Source organism: Brassica napus, chromosome C3 (genome assembly GCF_020379485.1).
Source record: "Brassica napus cultivar Da-Ae chromosome C3, Da-Ae, whole genome shotgun sequence".
NCBI classification, from domain to species: Eukaryota; Viridiplantae; Streptophyta; class Magnoliopsida; order Brassicales; family Brassicaceae; genus Brassica; species Brassica napus.
In genome coordinates this window covers 64184501-64202271 of record NC_063446.1, presented here as the reverse complement: position 1 = coordinate 64202271, position 17771 = coordinate 64184501, and the positions used below count along the sequence as shown (strand labels likewise).

Sequence of the window (17771 nt, the reverse complement as noted above, 5' to 3'; positions counted from 1 at the left end):
CAAACACAAGTCAAGACTCATAGCTAAAAGATACATTCAAAGGTATGGAATTGATTTCGAAGAAGTCTTTGCACCTGTAGCAAGGATAGAAACAGTGAGATTCATCATAGCACTGGCTGCGTCCAATGGTTGGGAAGTGCATCATTTAGACGTAAAAACAGCGTTTCTTCATGGTGAACTAAAAGAGACAGTATATGTTACACAACCAGAGGGGTTTGAGGTTCAAGGCAGTGAAGGCAAAGTATCCAAGCTACACAAATCTTTGTATGGTCTCAAACAAGCTCCTAGGGCTTGGAACGAATAATTAAACAAAGTCCTTCAAGCTCTTAAGTTTGTCTGGTGCCACAAGGAACCTTCTCTCTATCGGAAGCATGAAGAAGAGCATATACTACTAGTAGCCGTGTATGTGGACGACCTACTCATCACCAGATCGAGTCTTGAGAAGATTCTAGCGTTCAAGGCAAGTATGGCTCAGAAATTTGATATGAGTGATCTAGGAAGATTAACTTATTATCTAGGGATTGAGGTGACACAATACGAAGAAGGGATTATGCTAAAACATGAGAGATACGCAAACAAACTCTTGGGTGAAGCCGGCATGAACGACTGTAACGCAGTACAAGCCCCAAAGGAGTTTGGACTTAAACTATCCAAGTCTATCTATGAAGAGGATGTTAATGAAAAAGTCTATAGGCGAATGATAGGATGTCTTAGACACATACTGCATATGTGTCCCGATCTTTCATTCGCGGTCGGTATCTTAAGCCATTATATGCACAATCCGAAGAGATCACACGCAACGGTGCTGAAGCAGATATTGCGATATCTAAGAGGAACACTGAGCTATGGTTTGTTCTTTAAACGAATGGGGAAGTCAGAGCTTGTTGGGTATAGCGACAGCAGCCACAACGTAGACGAAGATGATGGACGAAGCACCACTGGTCATGTTTTCTATCTTAACTCATGTCCAATTAGTTGGTGTTCTCAAAAACAAGAAACAGTAGCTTTGTCATCATGTGAAGCTGAATTCATGGCTGCTACTGAAGCTGCAAAACAAGCTATATGGCTACAAGAGTTACTTGGGAAGTCACCGGAGAATGCTGCGGAAGAGTAGCGATTAAGATCGACAAAAAATCTGCAATTTCTCTTACCAAAAACCTGGTGTTCCATGATACGAGCAAGCATATACATAAGCGGTATTACTTCATCAGAGAGTGTGTGGAAAATGGACAAGTCGACGTACAACATGTACCCGGAAACGAGCAAAAGGCGGATATCTTAACTAAAGCATTGGGTAGGACAAATCAAAGAGATGAGGGAGCTTATTGAGTTCAAGACTTGAGAGAAGTTAACTTCAAGATTAAAGGGGAGAATGTTGGAAGTAAAATTGAGAGTTAACTTGCAGCTCAAGTTATACTTATCCTAGTTGAGTTAGGATTAGGATAAATTAGGTTTTACTAATGTGTTTAGGAAATTGAAGGATCTATATAAGGAGATGCTAATGTGTAGCATAACTTATGAGTTTGAGATAGATCATTGTGAGAGCTTAAGTTTTGAGAAAGTTTCTTAAGCTAATAAGAGTTGAGTATTCTTATTGATCTTATTGAGTTCATACATTGAGGTTATAACAATAAGGAGGTGATTCAACGACCATCTCTGCCTCGTTCTTCAAAGGATAACCATAAAATATTATCAAACCTAGCTATTCAAAAGGCAGGGGCTCATGTCCCAGGCAATTTGAATAAAAGGTCACTTCCAAGAAATCATTAAAGTCGGTTTATTTTTTGGAATATTCGTGGATTAAACAAGCCATCAAAACATTCTGTTCTCCGTGAATGTGTCAAGAAAAAAAATATATAGTTTGGGTGGATATTGGAGACTAGGGTCAAAGAAAGACGATCAGTGATGATGGCTTCTTTGATCTTTAAAAACTGGTCAATGATGTCAAACTATGAAAATAGTAGGAATGGTCGTATTTGGGTGGTATGGAGTCCAAAGACAAGAGTTACTCGGTGTTTCAAGAGTGATCAGTTGATCACTTGCTCAGTTTTTTTGGAAGGATCACAAGAAGAATTTTTTTTCTCCTTTGTTTATGTCTCAAATCACATGAACGAGAGGAAAGTTCTCTGGGAGGACTTAGAAAACCATAAAGACTCACCTCTGTTTCGCTCTAAACCTTGGTTAGTGATGGGTGATTTCAACGAGACGCTTGATGTAGAGGAGCACTCGGATTTTGTTCACTCTCCTACTGTCTCAGTGGGTATGAGAGATTCCAGGACATGATAAGATACTGCTCACTGATGGATATGAGCTTGGAGTAATAAGAGAGATGCAGGGCTTATCTGCAAAAGACTCGACCGAACCTTGATGAACAATGCATGCTTAACATTGTTTCCCCCAAGCTCATTGTGTCTTTGAAGACGGAGGATGTTCGGATCACCTTCAATGTCGAATTAAGATCACAGCAGAAATCATGAGGCTTAAAGGACCTTCAAAATTTGGAATGCCCTGGTAGATTCAGCTGAGTTTCTACATCTGTTTGAAGGTTCTGGGCGCAAACCACTCCAATATTCAGTTCCACTTCAACCATGTACAGGCTAACAAAGAAACTGAAAGAGTTAAAACCTGTGTTGAGGAAGTTGACTAAGGAACAAGTGGGGGATATTTGTAAAAGAACAACAGCAGCTTACTAACCCGTAAAGTGCAAATATGGCTGAGGAAACGTCAGCATATGAACGTTGGAATCTTCTCTCCCCTATTGAGGAAAAGGTTCTCAGCCAAAAGGCTTAACTTACACTGGCTTCAAATTCTGATAATCATGGAGGCTCGTCAAAAGCTACAGAAAACCAAAGGAATGAAAATGGGAGTGGTGAGGCAGGTAGTGTCATTACGGAGAATACAGAAAATCAGCCAGCCAATAAGTCTAGACCGAGGAACCTGAGAAGGAAAAAACAGAAAGAACAGGTGCACATCTTCCAGATGTTAATACAAGTGATGTTCCGGTGAAGGCTAAACTAGAGGCTAAGGAGTTGCAAGGTGAAAGGATGAGGAAAAAGGATCTGATAGATGAGGATGATTTGATCTAGAGAGAACTTGAAGATGCGGAATTAGCTGTTGACGATGACAAAGATAACCAGAAGAAGAACTCCAAAACCAATCATATGGGTTCAGAATAGGGCGAGCTTCTGATAGAGTCTTGATACTCGTAACTCAACGAACACGAACTCTTGTATTATAAATCTCGAGAAACGTTTACACTTTGAGGTATGAACTAAACAAGTACTCTCATAACGAATACAAGTTCAATCCGTCGATCTCATGGCGATCGAGAGCTCAAGACTCATGTCGTCTATGAACATACAACATCAAAGCATAAAAATGAATAAAGGAATTGAATTCTCTATATAAGCTGATCTTCAGTCTTGAATCTCATCCGTAACTGCAAAGCCTCTGAAAGGTTCAGAAGGTTCGCCAAACTCTTTTAAACTCTCAACGACTCCCTCCACGTCACCTTCATTTAAACTTCCCTTGTTCTTCTTCCTACGCACGTAAGCCTGATGGTACCTATCAATACCTCGCCCATCGAAACCAAGCTTGCCCTCAAGCTTGTAAGAAGGAAAACGTGCTACAAACTCCCTTGAAGACATCCAAGAATCATCCGTCAAAGGTCTGTCCTTCCAATGCACCAATAACTCCAAATGACCCTTCACATCAAAACGTTTCGCCAAAACATCCAAAGGAAACAATTCATCAAACTTCTCTCCCAAGCAAACCGGAGGTAAAGAAGAAACTACCACATGATCCCCCAAAGCCTTTTTAATCTGAGAGATATGAAACACTGGGTGGATGCGATACCCCACCGGCAAGTCCAGTTTGTACGCAGCATTGCCAATCCTCTCAAGTATTTTGTATGGCCCATAAAACTTGGCTGCCAGCTTCTGACAGAAACGACGAGATACCGACTGCTGACGATACGGTCTAAGCTTGAGATACACCATATCACCTACTGCAAGTTCCACCTGACGTCTATGCTTGTCGGTCTGACGCTTCATCAACTCCTGAGCTCGTAATAAGCATTCCTTCAAGTACTGCAACAGCGCATCCCTCTGTAATAGAGACTCCTCCAAATCAAAGTTCTTAGTCGAGCCATGTTCAAACATCACCAATGCAGGCGGATCGCGACCATACATCACTTTAAAAGGAGTTGCCTTCAGAGAAGAATGAAACGAAGTATTATACCAATATTCCGCCCAACACAGAAACTGGGACCATGTCTTCGGATGAGCCGAGGCGTAACAACGCAAATAAGTCTCTAAACAACGATTAAGAACCTCTGTTTGACCATCGGTTTGAGGGTGGAAGGCAGTGCTGAACTTCAGACTCGTCCCAGCCAACTTAAAACAATCACGCCAAAAGTTACTCAGAAACAGACGATCTCTATCAGAAACAATACTGCTTGGAAAACCATGCAGACGCACAATCTCTTCAACAAATTTCCGCGCAACATCCGCAGAAGTAAAAGGATGTTTTAACCCAATAAAATGAGCTCCTTTACTTAAACGATCTACCACCACCAAGATAACATTCACTCCCCCAGATGTTGGTAATCCCTCGATAAAATCCATGTTGATATCTTCCCAAATTCGGTTTGGTACAGGCAAGGGTTGTAGTAGCCCCTCAGGAGAAAGAGTCAAATATTTATGAGTCTGGCATACCTCACACTCAGCAACATAAGTCTGAACTTGCTTCTTAATCCCTTTCCAAGTAAAAGAATTCTGAATACGCTTTAGTGTCTTTACCACACCAGAATGCCCACCTATCTTAGCATCATGACACTCATGAAGAATCAAATCAATAAACCGAGATGACCTTGGTATCACCAACCTCTGCTTCGACCATAATCTCCCCTCAATCACCGTCAACTTCTTTGAAACCAACCTCTTCGATGTCAACTGCGATATTATACTCTGAATAGACACATCCTCTGCAATCTCACGATACAAATCTTCCCACTGAATGATCCGAGGAACAGTTAATGCCAATAATAAGGAAGAAACTGCTATACACCGTGATAAACCATCTGCTGCTTTATTCTCACATCCAGGCTTGTAAAAAATCTCAAAATCAAATCCCAACAAACGAGTCAACCAACGATGATATTCCATATTAACTTCTTTCTGTTCCAACAAAAACTTAATGCTTCGCTGATCTGTATGAACCTGAAATTTCTTGCCCAAAAGATAATGTTTCCACTTCCTTACTGCCATGACAATTGCCATAAGTTCCCTCTCATACGCCGGTTTACTCTGCTCTCTCTCGGTTAATGCATGGCTAAAATAAGCAATTGGCTGCTTATCTTGCATTAGAACAGCCCCCACACCAAAACCGGAAGCATCAGTCTCCACCACAAACACTTTAGTAAAATCAGGTAAGGCAAGAACAGGAGCGTTAGTCATTGCAAGCTTCAAACGTTCAAAAGCTCTTTGCGCTTCGTCAGACCACAAGAACATCTCTTTCTTCAGCAACGATGTCAGAGAGCGAGCTATAGTCCCATAATCCTTCACAAATTTGCGATAATACCCTGTCAACCCCAGAAAGCCACACAGTTGCATAACAGACTTTGGTGTCGGCCAGTTACTCATCGCAGCTGTCTTCTGACTATCTGTTCCAACTCCAGCTTGAGAAATAATATGCCCCAAATACTCCACTTGAGAGACACCAAATGAACATTTCTTCCGATTCGCAAATAGCTTCTGGTCCCTAAGAACTTGCAGAACCAACTCCAAGTGTTGAAGATGTGCGCTTACTGATTTACTATACACCGAGATGTCATCAAAGAAAACCAAAACGAAGTCCCGGAGGAATGGTTTGAAGATCTTATTCATTAATGCCTGAAATGTAGCAGGAGCATTAGTCAAGCCAAAAGGCATAACTAAAAACTCATAATGACCCTCCACAGTACGAAAAGCGGTCTTGTTTATATCTTCCTCCCTCATGCGGATTTGATGGTAACCAGATCTGAGATCCAATTTGGAGAACACACAAGCGCCATGTAATTCATCTAGTAACTGATCAATCACAGGTATTGGATACTTGTCTGGAACGGTAGCCCTATTAATTGCTCTGTAGTCAACACAAAAACGTACACCACCATCTTTTTTCTTGACTAAGAGCACAGGACTGGAGAAAAGACTGATACTTGGTCTGATAATCCCTGAATCCAACATTTCTTTGACCATTCTTTCCATCTCCACCTTTCGAGTATGAGGATAACGGTATGGTTGAACCGAAACTGCAGACACTCCTGGAACCAATGTAATTGCGTGCTCCTGCCCACGAATGGGAGGTAAGCCCACCGGTAAAGCAAAAATGTCTGCAAAACGATCCAAAACAGCTGGGAGTTCTTCAATTATATCTGGTACTAAGGATGTCATTGCTGTAGCAGAAAACTGCACTTCTCTTCCAGGTAGTCCACTAGAGCGATTAGGAGCCAATGACTTGAGAGAGAATTTACTGTTGTGTAACTCCTGATCTCCCAACAAAGTAATTCTCTCCCCTCGGTAGATGAAAGTGAGTTCCTGCTGCTTCCAATCAACTTCACATCTACCCAAGGTTTCCAGCCATTGAACACCCAAAATGACATCAACACTTCCCATTTCTAAGGAGATAAAGTCTGATGTGAAGTCAGTATCTTGTAGAACAAAAGTAACTGTGCGGCATACTCCCAATGCGTTGACAGTTACTCCATTCCCTAACAACACATCTAGGCTACAATCTTCAGAAACTTTCAAATGTAGCCTCTTCACAACTGATGGTGAAATGAAGTTGTGGGATGCTCCACTATCGAGCATGACAATTACCTCCTTCTGATTAATTCTTCCTCGCATCTTAGTTGTCTTTGGAGAAGAAATCCCAAGAAAAGAATTGTATGATAAAGTCATCAACTCTTGTCCCTGTTTAACGTCGTCCCAAAGAAGTACCTCATCCTCTTGATCTAAAACTTCAACTTCCCAACCATTTAGTAAAGATAAAATACGCAATTCCTTGTTAGGACAGACGTCAGCATGATCACGAGACCAGGGAGCTTTACATTTGAAACAAATCTTTGCCCTCCTCATCGCATCCAACTCAGCATCAGAATGTTTCTGGCGTGGTCTTTGAGAAGCTTGACCCTGACTTGAACTGTCCTTAAGTGGCAAGGTATCACCTTTGTGCTTATCATTAGATTGCCATTTTGACGCCACTGTTGTCTGCTTCTCATTTGAATACTGGCGTCGTTGAGTATTGTTTGTTGAAGAAGACACATTGCTAACCACTTTGCAGAACATACTCGTCTCCATCCGCAATACCGCTGAGATGTAATTTTGTAACCCTTGAGGATCCTTTATCCTTATAACTTCTTTCATCTCAGTGCTCAAACCATTATAGAAGATTCGTTCTAACAAATGATCAAATAATCCCGAAACCTGAGCTGACAATGTTTCAAACGCAGATACATACTCAGTGATTGATCCAGTCTGCTTCAAAGCAAATAACCTCGTCTCTGGTTCATTGTCAATTGATTCTGAAAACCTGATCAACAACCTTTGTTTAAAATCATTCCAACTCTGAAAACCCCCTCGACGTCTCACCCAACCATACCACTTCTTTAATGCTCCTTGTAAGCACAATGGAACCAAATCCATCTTCGCCTCATCACTGTATCTCCCAAGAGCATAAAAGTACTCAATATCTCCAATCCACTCAGAAACACCCGAACCATCACAACAAGGCATCTCCACTTTCTTTAACATAGATTCACGACTCGCTAAATTCAATCCCTCAGATCGATAACCTAGCGGGAAACGTCCGTCTCGTTCCGATAAAGAAGGATATACCTGAGACGGTTGTCGTAGAGATTCCGAAGGTGGAGGACTCTCTCGGACTGGCATCTTCCCAATAGATTTCATCATCGCTTGAACCGACGAATTTAGCTCCTTCATCGTCGATTGGAGTGAATCCACCATTGAATTCGTAACCGTATGCTCCTTCGTCAATCGAGTCACACTCTGCGCCAGCTCGTAAACCTGCGCTTTCCATTCCGCTTCCACATCGTCAAAATCCTCTTCTTCACTCGATCGCAACGTCGGAGGTATCGCCGCCATCGTTGCCGCTGTATCCGAACTTTTCACCGCACCAATGATAGAGTCTTGATACTCGTAACTCAACGAACACGAACTCTTGTATTATAAATCTCGAGAAACGTTTACACTTTGAGGTATGAACTAAACAAGTACTCTCATAACGAATACAAGTTCAATCCGTCGATCTCATGGCGGTCGAGAGCTCAAGACTCATGTCGTCTATGAACATACAACATCAAAATATAAAAATGAATAAAGGAATTGAATTCTCTATATAAGCTGATCTTCAGTCTTGAATCTCATCCGTAACTGCAAAGCCTCTGAAAGGTTCAGAAGGTTCGCCAAACTCTTTTAAACTCTCAACGACTCCCTCCACGTCACCTTCATTTAAACTTCCCTTGTTCTTCTTCCTACGCACGTAAGCCTGATGGTACCTATCAGCTTCCTGATGGAAATAACTTGGTGGGCAATGCCGAGGAAGGTGAAATGGTAAATGATCTTCTTTGTTTTCACCATCTCATGAGTCTCTAAGAGACATTTGGCAAACTTTGGTTCTCGGCCATGGTGCGAACGAACTCAGTGTATTTATCGAATTTTCTTTTTGGCACTTGGACTATACAATCCTACGGTTGAGAAACAAAACAAGGTTTCCATCCATCAGAAACCTCCCTTGGGTTAGGGACTATAGTTTTGCATTCCATTTGTATTTTATAGGGAAGAGAAAACCTCTTGATGATTTTTTTTTTTGCCGATCTATGTAAGAGCCATTGTCAGTTTTCGACTCGAGAATGTTTTGATAAAATAGGAAACAGAATGGGCAATTGATTTGTCAATGTAGTGTTTTTGGTTGGGTACGACTTACGAGTCATGTGACGTGTGAAAAGAGTAGGGTGTCAATTCGGGCTGGCTCGGCCCGGCTCAAACCCGCTAAGCCGTAAATATTTGAGCCTGGCCCGGCTCGGCCTGAAAATATTTTGGGCTTAAAATTCATAGTCCGGCCTGGCCTTTATAGGGCTATAGGGCTTTTCGGGCTTTTTTGGGCTTTTCGAAAAATAATTTGTCATTGTTACTTCTATCGTTTTAATACATGTGGTTTTTCATTAAAAATAGTTTCATTTTTTTGTTTTAATATATAAAGTGAGTTTAAACTTTTCTTCTTAATCAAAATGTTTTACTTTTTCGTATGCTTTAAATACATATTATAAACAATCCAAATCTAATAAGATTTAAATAATCAAATATAAATTATAACTAAACATATAAGAGAACAAAATTTATGATAAACATAGTCAAAAGTTTCATACTTTGTAGTTTGAAATAAAAAACATGTTGTACATGAAAAAAAAGTGCATTTGCAAAATTTAAAATGAGATTCTTGTAATGATCAAACAATAAAATGCATTAGCAAATTTTATATTTGTTTTATTAGAGTTTAGATTAAAATATTAAAATTATATGTCAATACTAATAATATTTTTGATTGCAAGAACGATAATATTTAAGCTACAGTATAAAATTTCGGGTTTTCAGGCCGGTCCTAGCCCAAACGGGTTTAGGCCCAAAAAACCCAAAACCCAAACGGGCATAGCTCGAAAAGCCCAATTTTTGGGAGGCTTATAAAACTAAGCCCAAACCCGATAATTTTTAGGGCTGAGCGTGCTCGGACCGCGGACTTCGGCCTTAATTGAGAATCGTTTCAGGAAGAAGAATGATTATAACGGACAATAGTCGCAATACATTAAAAAAAACATTTTTTTTTTTATTTAAAGAGTGGCCGACCACTATCAGTCCCTAGAAACCAAAGATATGGCCTTGTAAAAGAAACCAAGAACATAGGCAACACGCTTAGACATTCCAAAGTTGTTAAAGACGAATCTGATCGACAAACAAAGAAGTCATGTACTCCTTCATTTTTCCTTCGGGGCGAGTGAATCCTTCATATCCATAGTAGCAGACGGTGATCGATTGTGCAACACCTGTTGCTGTCTTGAGAACCAAACGTGACAGACGAGTTGTCTTCAAGAGCTCCTCATTTATTATGTTATCGGTATCCGCAACCATTTTACGTAGCTCCCTTAAGGCATCTTGTTTGCTAACTCCATATTGCTTCATATAACAGTTGACTGCATTCGTGATCTGTCCTCTACGCATGTCATCCTAATCAAAGTTTTAGAAATAGTGTAAGATAACAAAGCATGAAGAGAGAAACTATCCAGATTCTTACCTCTAAACCGGTTATATCATTCATAAGACGACCTCTAACAGATATAGATTTCACCAGTCTTGGTCTAGATTTAAGCCACTCGTAAGCTTCCTTGGTAGCCATCTTTCCCAGACAGATGAAATAACCAGCCAAAATTACGTACACTCCGATAACCACCTCAGCTACCTCCATGTACTCCTCAAAGCTAGGCAGGTGAGCGGCGTGTGCCCATTTTGCATGTTCAAAGTTGGCTTTCACATTTGCCTTGAACTGCAAGCTCAAAAGTATAATAATAAAACCTAGGACACAGCTACAAAATTCTCGTTATTTTTTTTTTCTTTTGAATATCAATCTTACGAGTCCACTGAATAAAATTTCTAATATAGGAAAATAAATATATATTATCCTTGATTGATTGGTTACCTCTTCTATATTGGCTTCCAAACTGTAAGGTTTTCCTCCCGGTCTAAGTTCTTTTTCAAAATCTTCAAAAGTATCCAATATAAAGTTTAGTATGGCTTTCAAATATTCTGGTTGTTTGTCCATAGCAGGATCGTAAGTCCACCTGTACATCATCATCACCACCACCACCGCCACCATAATGATTGTTTTTTTCTTGTTTACATAATGTTCATTGTTTATAGGAAAAATTATTGCTTTGTTACGTGAAGTATTGATCACCACATGGCTAGCTATACAGACTAAACTAATACATATCTAACTACACAAAGTATATGTTATGCATGACAACATCCATCAACTTAATGATGCTATATAGTTAACATCACGCCCTTTAATTCTCTCATTCATCAATTAAAATTTGACTCACCAAATTTTAACTTAACTAATTTGTTTGATTTTTCTTTTTGTCTGGATGGGTCTAATTTTGCGGATGGATCAAATTTTAACCGATCAGTGGGAGAATTAAACTTAGTTAATGCTTGAGATATCCATGTCATTTTTTAAATTAATAAAATTAAACACGTGATGTTAATTAAATAACATCATTAAATTGATGGATGTTATAGTAGCTAGATATACATTATTAGTCTGCATAGCTACTAGCCATGTGGTAGTCAATTATTTAGGTAGCCAATATTCATTTATCCTTGTTTATATGAAATTTTGATACCTTTCCAAGCTACTGGCGAGGATTTCAGCCTCAGGAAGAGACGCATATCTGTCGAATGTGTCATCTATCAACGTTAAAATGGTGTAATACTGAGTCAACGTAATCCTTGCACGTGAGAGTTGTGGATCGGAGAACACAGCTTGCACCAAGAAATAACTTTCGACAATTCTATGTCTGAAGTAAGGTGGCAACTTTGATCCAGTGTCCACCTCCTTGAACCAGCTTGAATCCAAACATGTATATATTATGTTAGAAAATTTCTTTAAACGATTATAAGCTGGTGGGACCAATATAAATATCTAAAGATTTTACGATGTCCGGATCCGGCCTCAGGATATCCAACATCTCAACATCTTGATATCCGTGTAACTATCAAAATATTCTCATGTGTAGAAAATGAAAAATTAAAATATTAAAAATAAAACCTAATATTTTATAAGCAAAAGATATATGATATTAAGAAAATGAAAATCTAATATCAAAAATTATTTTATGTAGAAACATTAATATATTAAAATAATTTTTTACAAAATTTAAAACTAATATGTCTTTATTATGATATTCTGACTTTAAAATTTAAATATACAGTTTTGACGAATCCAAGATTTTTATATTCAGATCTAGATCCAGCTTTGATATTCGGGTTCTTGGACCGTCAGATCAAGTCTGGATCTCGGACTCAGGACAATTCCACCGCTAAAGCCAAGCCATATAAATACTAGTATCTAAATGAGGAGATATGTTACATACTTTGTAAGGATTTTGAGATCTTGAATGTGCTGGAGCTGCAGTAACTTGAAACTGATCTTAGCAAACTTGAGTAGCATCTCGTCATGATCTTCTTCTTGTTCATAGAATGAGATATATTTCACAGCGACTAACATCTCCATGTTCCAACGCTGAGACAGATAGAGAGCATTTTGTATATGCATTGAAAGATGAGGCGGGCATGTTCCACCTGCAATTAATGACTCCAAATGGCTCGATGTGAAGCTCAATGCTTCGTTCAGTATATAATCTTTCGTTGTCCGCAAGTGCGCAGCTTCGTATAAGCTCAATATACCCCTGGGATCATCTTTAAGAGTTTCTTTGAAGTCTCCGTTGCTCTCTTTGAATCTTGTAAAGACATCTATTTACAAAAACGGATCAACTTATTATACATATGAATTAGACGTAACACACATCACTATGAACTTCGATTAGGATGGCAATCCATGCTAGTGATTCCCTTACCAGAAGATATGTGGTGACCGTATGTCCTGAAAACCCAGAAGATGATGGAAACTTTGTACAAATCTTCTTCGTTATCCATCATCTCCTCTATCTTTGTGAAACTCTCTTTTAGAGTATCATACATCTCGTCCTCGAAGTGATATGCAAGACCAAGGCTCACCAACAAATATATCATAAGGATTCTCTCAGTACCTTGGGAAGACATGAACACGTTCTTCACTTTCGGCTTTAGTGTATCAATCTCTCTCTTAAGCCCATCCATTTCCTTCAAGAAGTAGATAAGCACACATGCATTAGCTTATTTCTACATTAAAAAAAAAAAACTTAATATGAATTTGTTTTGGAACAACCTTAATATGCATATGCATATATATATAGACTTATATGATAAGGAACTCACGGAGACATCGAGGGTAACAGAGTGAAAGTGATGAGTCCATTCAGACGGTGGCAACTCCTTGAACTGGCGATTACTTAATTGACCATCACACGTAGTGGCCTTCAAACGAACATGCTTTGTACGTTTATCTGGAAATGAAGTCACGGGAAAACCGTAGAGTTTGATTATCGGAGGCAGAAATAAACTGTTCCGACAAGGAAGAGAAAGATGAAACCCAAGTTTTGGTCCAAAAACTGCTGTAGTTGCCATATTTTCCTGCAATGGTGTGGAATCTACTTTGACCACCAAATTTACAAAAGCTTAGTTTAGTCACTAGAAAGCAGTCATGAACTTTTCAAAACATAACGGCAACACAAATTAAGCCCTCCTTTCTTAAAATAGTAAGAGTTTCATGGCCTTGTCGTCTCAAAGTGGCTGACATTTGTCTTACGTATTAGACATCTGTTCCAACTCTTGGCATGTGTTTCATCTTTGACATCTGTTTCATTTGTTGGTTTTGGAGAGTGTATATATCTGATATCTCACATATTTATAGGAAATTGTAGCTTTTGTTTACGGGAAATTTTCATTTTTATCACTTTTTTTGGTACCATTATTCATGTTTACTACCACTAAAGAGACATTTTCAAAAAAATCTTCTTCATTAAGTAATAAAAGATTCTTATACTATTGTTCTCTGTATATATAATAAATAATTACCTAAACATTTTTTTATGTTTTCGAATTATACTTTTTCAAATTCAATTTTTTTATAAATATTTTTTTGATTTTTTTTGAATTTTGTTTTTCAAAATTTCTATTTGAAAATCGAAAATTATTTTTGAAACTATTTTTTTAAATTTTTAAAATTTTTAAAATTTTATTTATTATATTTATTAGATTCCTAAATTTCATATTCCAAAAACTCTACCATACTCTTCAACTCTAAACCCTGACTCTATATTAGTTAACCTTAGGGTTATAAATGTCTTTTACCCTTCATTAAAAGTGAGGGTAAAATTGGTTAGTATAAACATGAAAAGTGGTACTATGAATGTGGTATTTTAGACTATTTTCTTTTCTTTATTGACCTAGCTTAGAAACTAATTGCATAATTTATTTTCTATTAATCCAGTTCATGTTATTCGGGAAAACGGCTTATCCATGCCCGCACTATGAAGCCAGGAAAAATACATACCCAAACAATATTAACGTGCTAAAACATTCCTCAACTAAATAAGAATTTGAATTGCATACATAAACTCATAATAAATAGTTAAAACATGCCTATAGCCGGTTATATGATGATTTGGACTATTTTTTTTTAAATGTTTTGTAGTTTAGTCCCTATAATTCTATTTTTTGTTTAGTACAATTTTATTGTTTTTTACCAGATTTTAATTAAATTTAAATAATAAATTTAATTATTTATCAGAAATTTAGATAGTTATCATATACAATATATTAATTAATTTAGTTATCAAAGTATGTTATCTACCTTATTAAAACATGAGAATTAATTATAAATAATCTTACTCATATGTAACATTTACAAGAAATACCACTCAATTTATATTTATATAAAATTTTTTTTACAAATATAGTCATTCAAATTTTAATCAACATAATTAAAAATACTCTTTAGAAATTTGATTTTATTGTAGAGATCTTTAATAATATTACCCTTACTTAATAAAAAGAAAAGAATTGCTAGTTAACCAATAATAGTTTCGAATGCATCATCTCAAGAAACAAATATCGCACAAAACCACAAGACCATATTACATTATTTTTATTTTGCTACAAAACTAGTATGTAATAATAATAATACACAAAAAGTTTACAAAACTATTTCCCGATTAATTCTCGTATAATTACCAAATAATTGATTCGGCGCTAGGTTAGGGTCAAGCGCACACATTATGCCTAGTGTAATTAACATTGGTTTTGATAACTACAAACAAAAATTACAAATTTTTAATTTTATTTATATTATATATATCACGCAAGCACATAATAAGATTTGCAACTAAAATAACCTAAGAAAATATAAAAAATATTTTATAAACTTTAAGAACTAGTGAGATTAAATCAGACTTTAAATTATGATACTGTTTTTATGTTGTTTTCTATTTATTTAAATTTTTTGTATCAAATATTTCAATATGAAATAATAATAAAAATAATATATTTATATTATTAAATATATTTTATTTGATAAAAAATATTTCTATTTTATATATCACCAAATATTAAAATTTATTTCCAATTTTGAAATTATAAATAAGGTCAATTTGATGATTTTAATTATTTGTGGCACTTTACAAACAAATAAAATGACAAAAACTAAAAGATAATAATTTTAAAAATAAATCAATATATTTTAAAATTGACTGACACTTGTCAGTTACGAGGTATGTCTTAGCTATTTATTATGAGTTTAGGTATGCAATTCAAATTCCTATTTAGTTTAGGAATGTTTTGGTACGTTAATATTATTTGGGTATGTATTTTCCCTGGCTTCGTAGTGTGAGCTTGAATAAGCCGTTTTCCCCATGTTATTCTACTAGTATATAAAAGAGAAAATTTTATAAAAATAGTCTAACTAAATTTCGTTAAACTTTTTAATACCCAAACCTTTTTCCTATCCAATTTAATACCTTTACTAATTATTTTTTTTCTCATTTTAATGCACAAATTTTCTAGTTGTACCCATTTTAATACCCAAATTTTGTTTATTGTAATAAAATTATTAATAAGTTTCAAACAAAAAATTAAAAAATCTCCAAAATCTAAAAAAAATGTTTAAAATTTCTAATTTTATTTTAAGTTACAGGAAAAAGTAAATAGATTATATATAAAATTTAAAATTTAGAAAAAATTAATTTTGAAGAAAAACTTTTGTTTTCTATTTCACAAAACATACTAAATTTGATATTTAAAACTTCAAACTTTTATTACTCAGTTTAGGCTTATCCAATAATTAGCTACATTTATTTCTAAAACTAAAAGAAAAATTAGAAGTTTTGTGGATTTTAGAAATTTTTAATTTTTATTTAAAATTTATTAATATTTTTGATTAAAATTAACACAGTTTGAGTATTAAAACGAAAACCGTTAAGGTATTAAAGTGTATAGTAATAAAAGTGTGGGTATTAAAAAACTTAATAAAATTTACTTGGAGTATTTTTATAGAATTGTTCCTATATAAAAGTCATGAATTCTAATTTTTCCTATGATTACAAAGTCTTGTGTTAAAAGCTTATACTAACCAACGTTGAGCTAGCCTAGGGGTAAAAGGGTTGCGGCTGTAACTACCGCCACTTGGATGCAATTCACGTTGGGAGAGACTATTTACAATGCTTGAATTTTCGGAAAAGAGGTAAAACCACCCTTAATTATTTTTAAAAAGCTTATACTATTCGTTGACAAAAAAAGGGAAGAAAAAGCTTATACTATTTCTATATGATTTTGTTCAATTGCTATTCAATTTTGAAAATACTTGTCTTTAGACAATTGACTACATTAGTCCCAAATGATGTAGAGATCAAATCTCAGTAGGAATTATATTCATGTACATGGTGTGATTGGTAGTTGCTGTAGGTGCTGTCCACATCCCTATTTATTTCTAAAGCACCAAATTTAGAACAATCAAGCTTTAAATTTTTTTTTGAAACCACAACTCTTGAAATAAGCTACAGCTGTACAAGTGCTCTGCAGAACCAAATATCCAAAGCAATTTTTTAGTGATTTCCATAAAATTCTACAGCAATAAAATCTAAAGCCACAACAAAAAATCTACATATTTTTTTCTACAGCAAAAATTTTAAAGCTACAGCCCTTACCAATCGGACCCACAACCTTCTTCAATGGTTTATTAAATGTCCACAAGCAAAACAAATCAAAGATATGCAAACACAGAAGTTCACAACTCCATAGTGACTGACCAAACCATTACATATAACTAAGCACAACAAGATGGACTCACTGCCCTATCCATGGCCCTGTCTGGTATAACCATTCCTGTTGGATTTTGTGTTGGCTGTACTCGCGGTAACCTTCTTGCTGTAACCGGCCAAAAGAAAAATAAGGTATAACGGAATTTAGAACTAGAAGCAAAAAAAAAAAAAAAACTGTTTAAATTTGATTCTCACGAGAGCTCACCGATCTCATAGAATATCTCTTTGACTTTAGTTTCGGTTTTCGCTGAAGTTTCCATGAAGAAAAGACCGTTCTCCTGAGCATATGCTTGTGCCTCCTACAAGGAAGACCATTAATGCCAGGTATCGTCAAGGATTAGGCTTAGCAGTAAAATTCAGAAGTTACACTAAACTCGATAGATACCAGAAGTGTTAGAAGTTGTCTTTAATGTGGTTGAACACCCCAATTTGAGCAGTGAGCTACTCTAAACCTAAAATAATGCCTACTTGACTAGGGATGCATGTATAACTCATAAACGTAAATGGTTCGACCTGAAACTTCAAAGGGACAGTCTCGAGAAACGAGACACATGGTAGCAGGATAAGTACTCAACTCATATGGAAACATCTAAATCATTCTCCAAAGATGACTAGATACTATTAATGCTTGATGACAGCCTAACCATCTATAAAAGAAGCTATACTATGTTTTGTTGAGTGTGTGGGGTCCTGTAAGGTGGCTAGGTTTGTCAGGTTAATTAATATGGATGGTACATTGTAA

The 17771-nt window shown here is 36.3% G+C and overlaps 2 protein-coding genes across 2 annotated transcripts; one reads left to right on the top strand and one right to left on the bottom strand.

Moving 5' to 3' along the window:
* The first annotated feature begins 466 nt into the window (after positions 1-466).
* Positions 467-1114, top strand: LOC125583252 (secreted RxLR effector protein 161-like). Its single transcript, XM_048749887.1, has one exon. The coding sequence runs from the start codon at positions 467-469 to the stop codon at positions 1112-1114; it is 648 nt and encodes a 215-aa protein (XP_048605844.1).
* An 8747-nt stretch (positions 1115-9861) lies between these two features.
* Positions 9862-13451, bottom strand: LOC106383041 (putative terpenoid synthase 7). Its single transcript, XM_048751386.1, has 7 exons — positions 13092-13451; positions 12692-12956; positions 12209-12587; positions 11459-11680; positions 10750-10891; positions 10348-10596; positions 9862-10280 (listed from the first exon to the last, which is right to left on the bottom strand). Exons 1-7 carry the CDS (start codon positions 13338-13340, stop codon positions 9987-9989), a joined length of 1800 nt encoding a protein of 599 aa, XP_048607343.1. The 5' UTR covers positions 13341-13451; the 3' UTR covers positions 9862-9986.
* Between the last annotated feature and the right edge of the window lie 4320 nt (positions 13452-17771).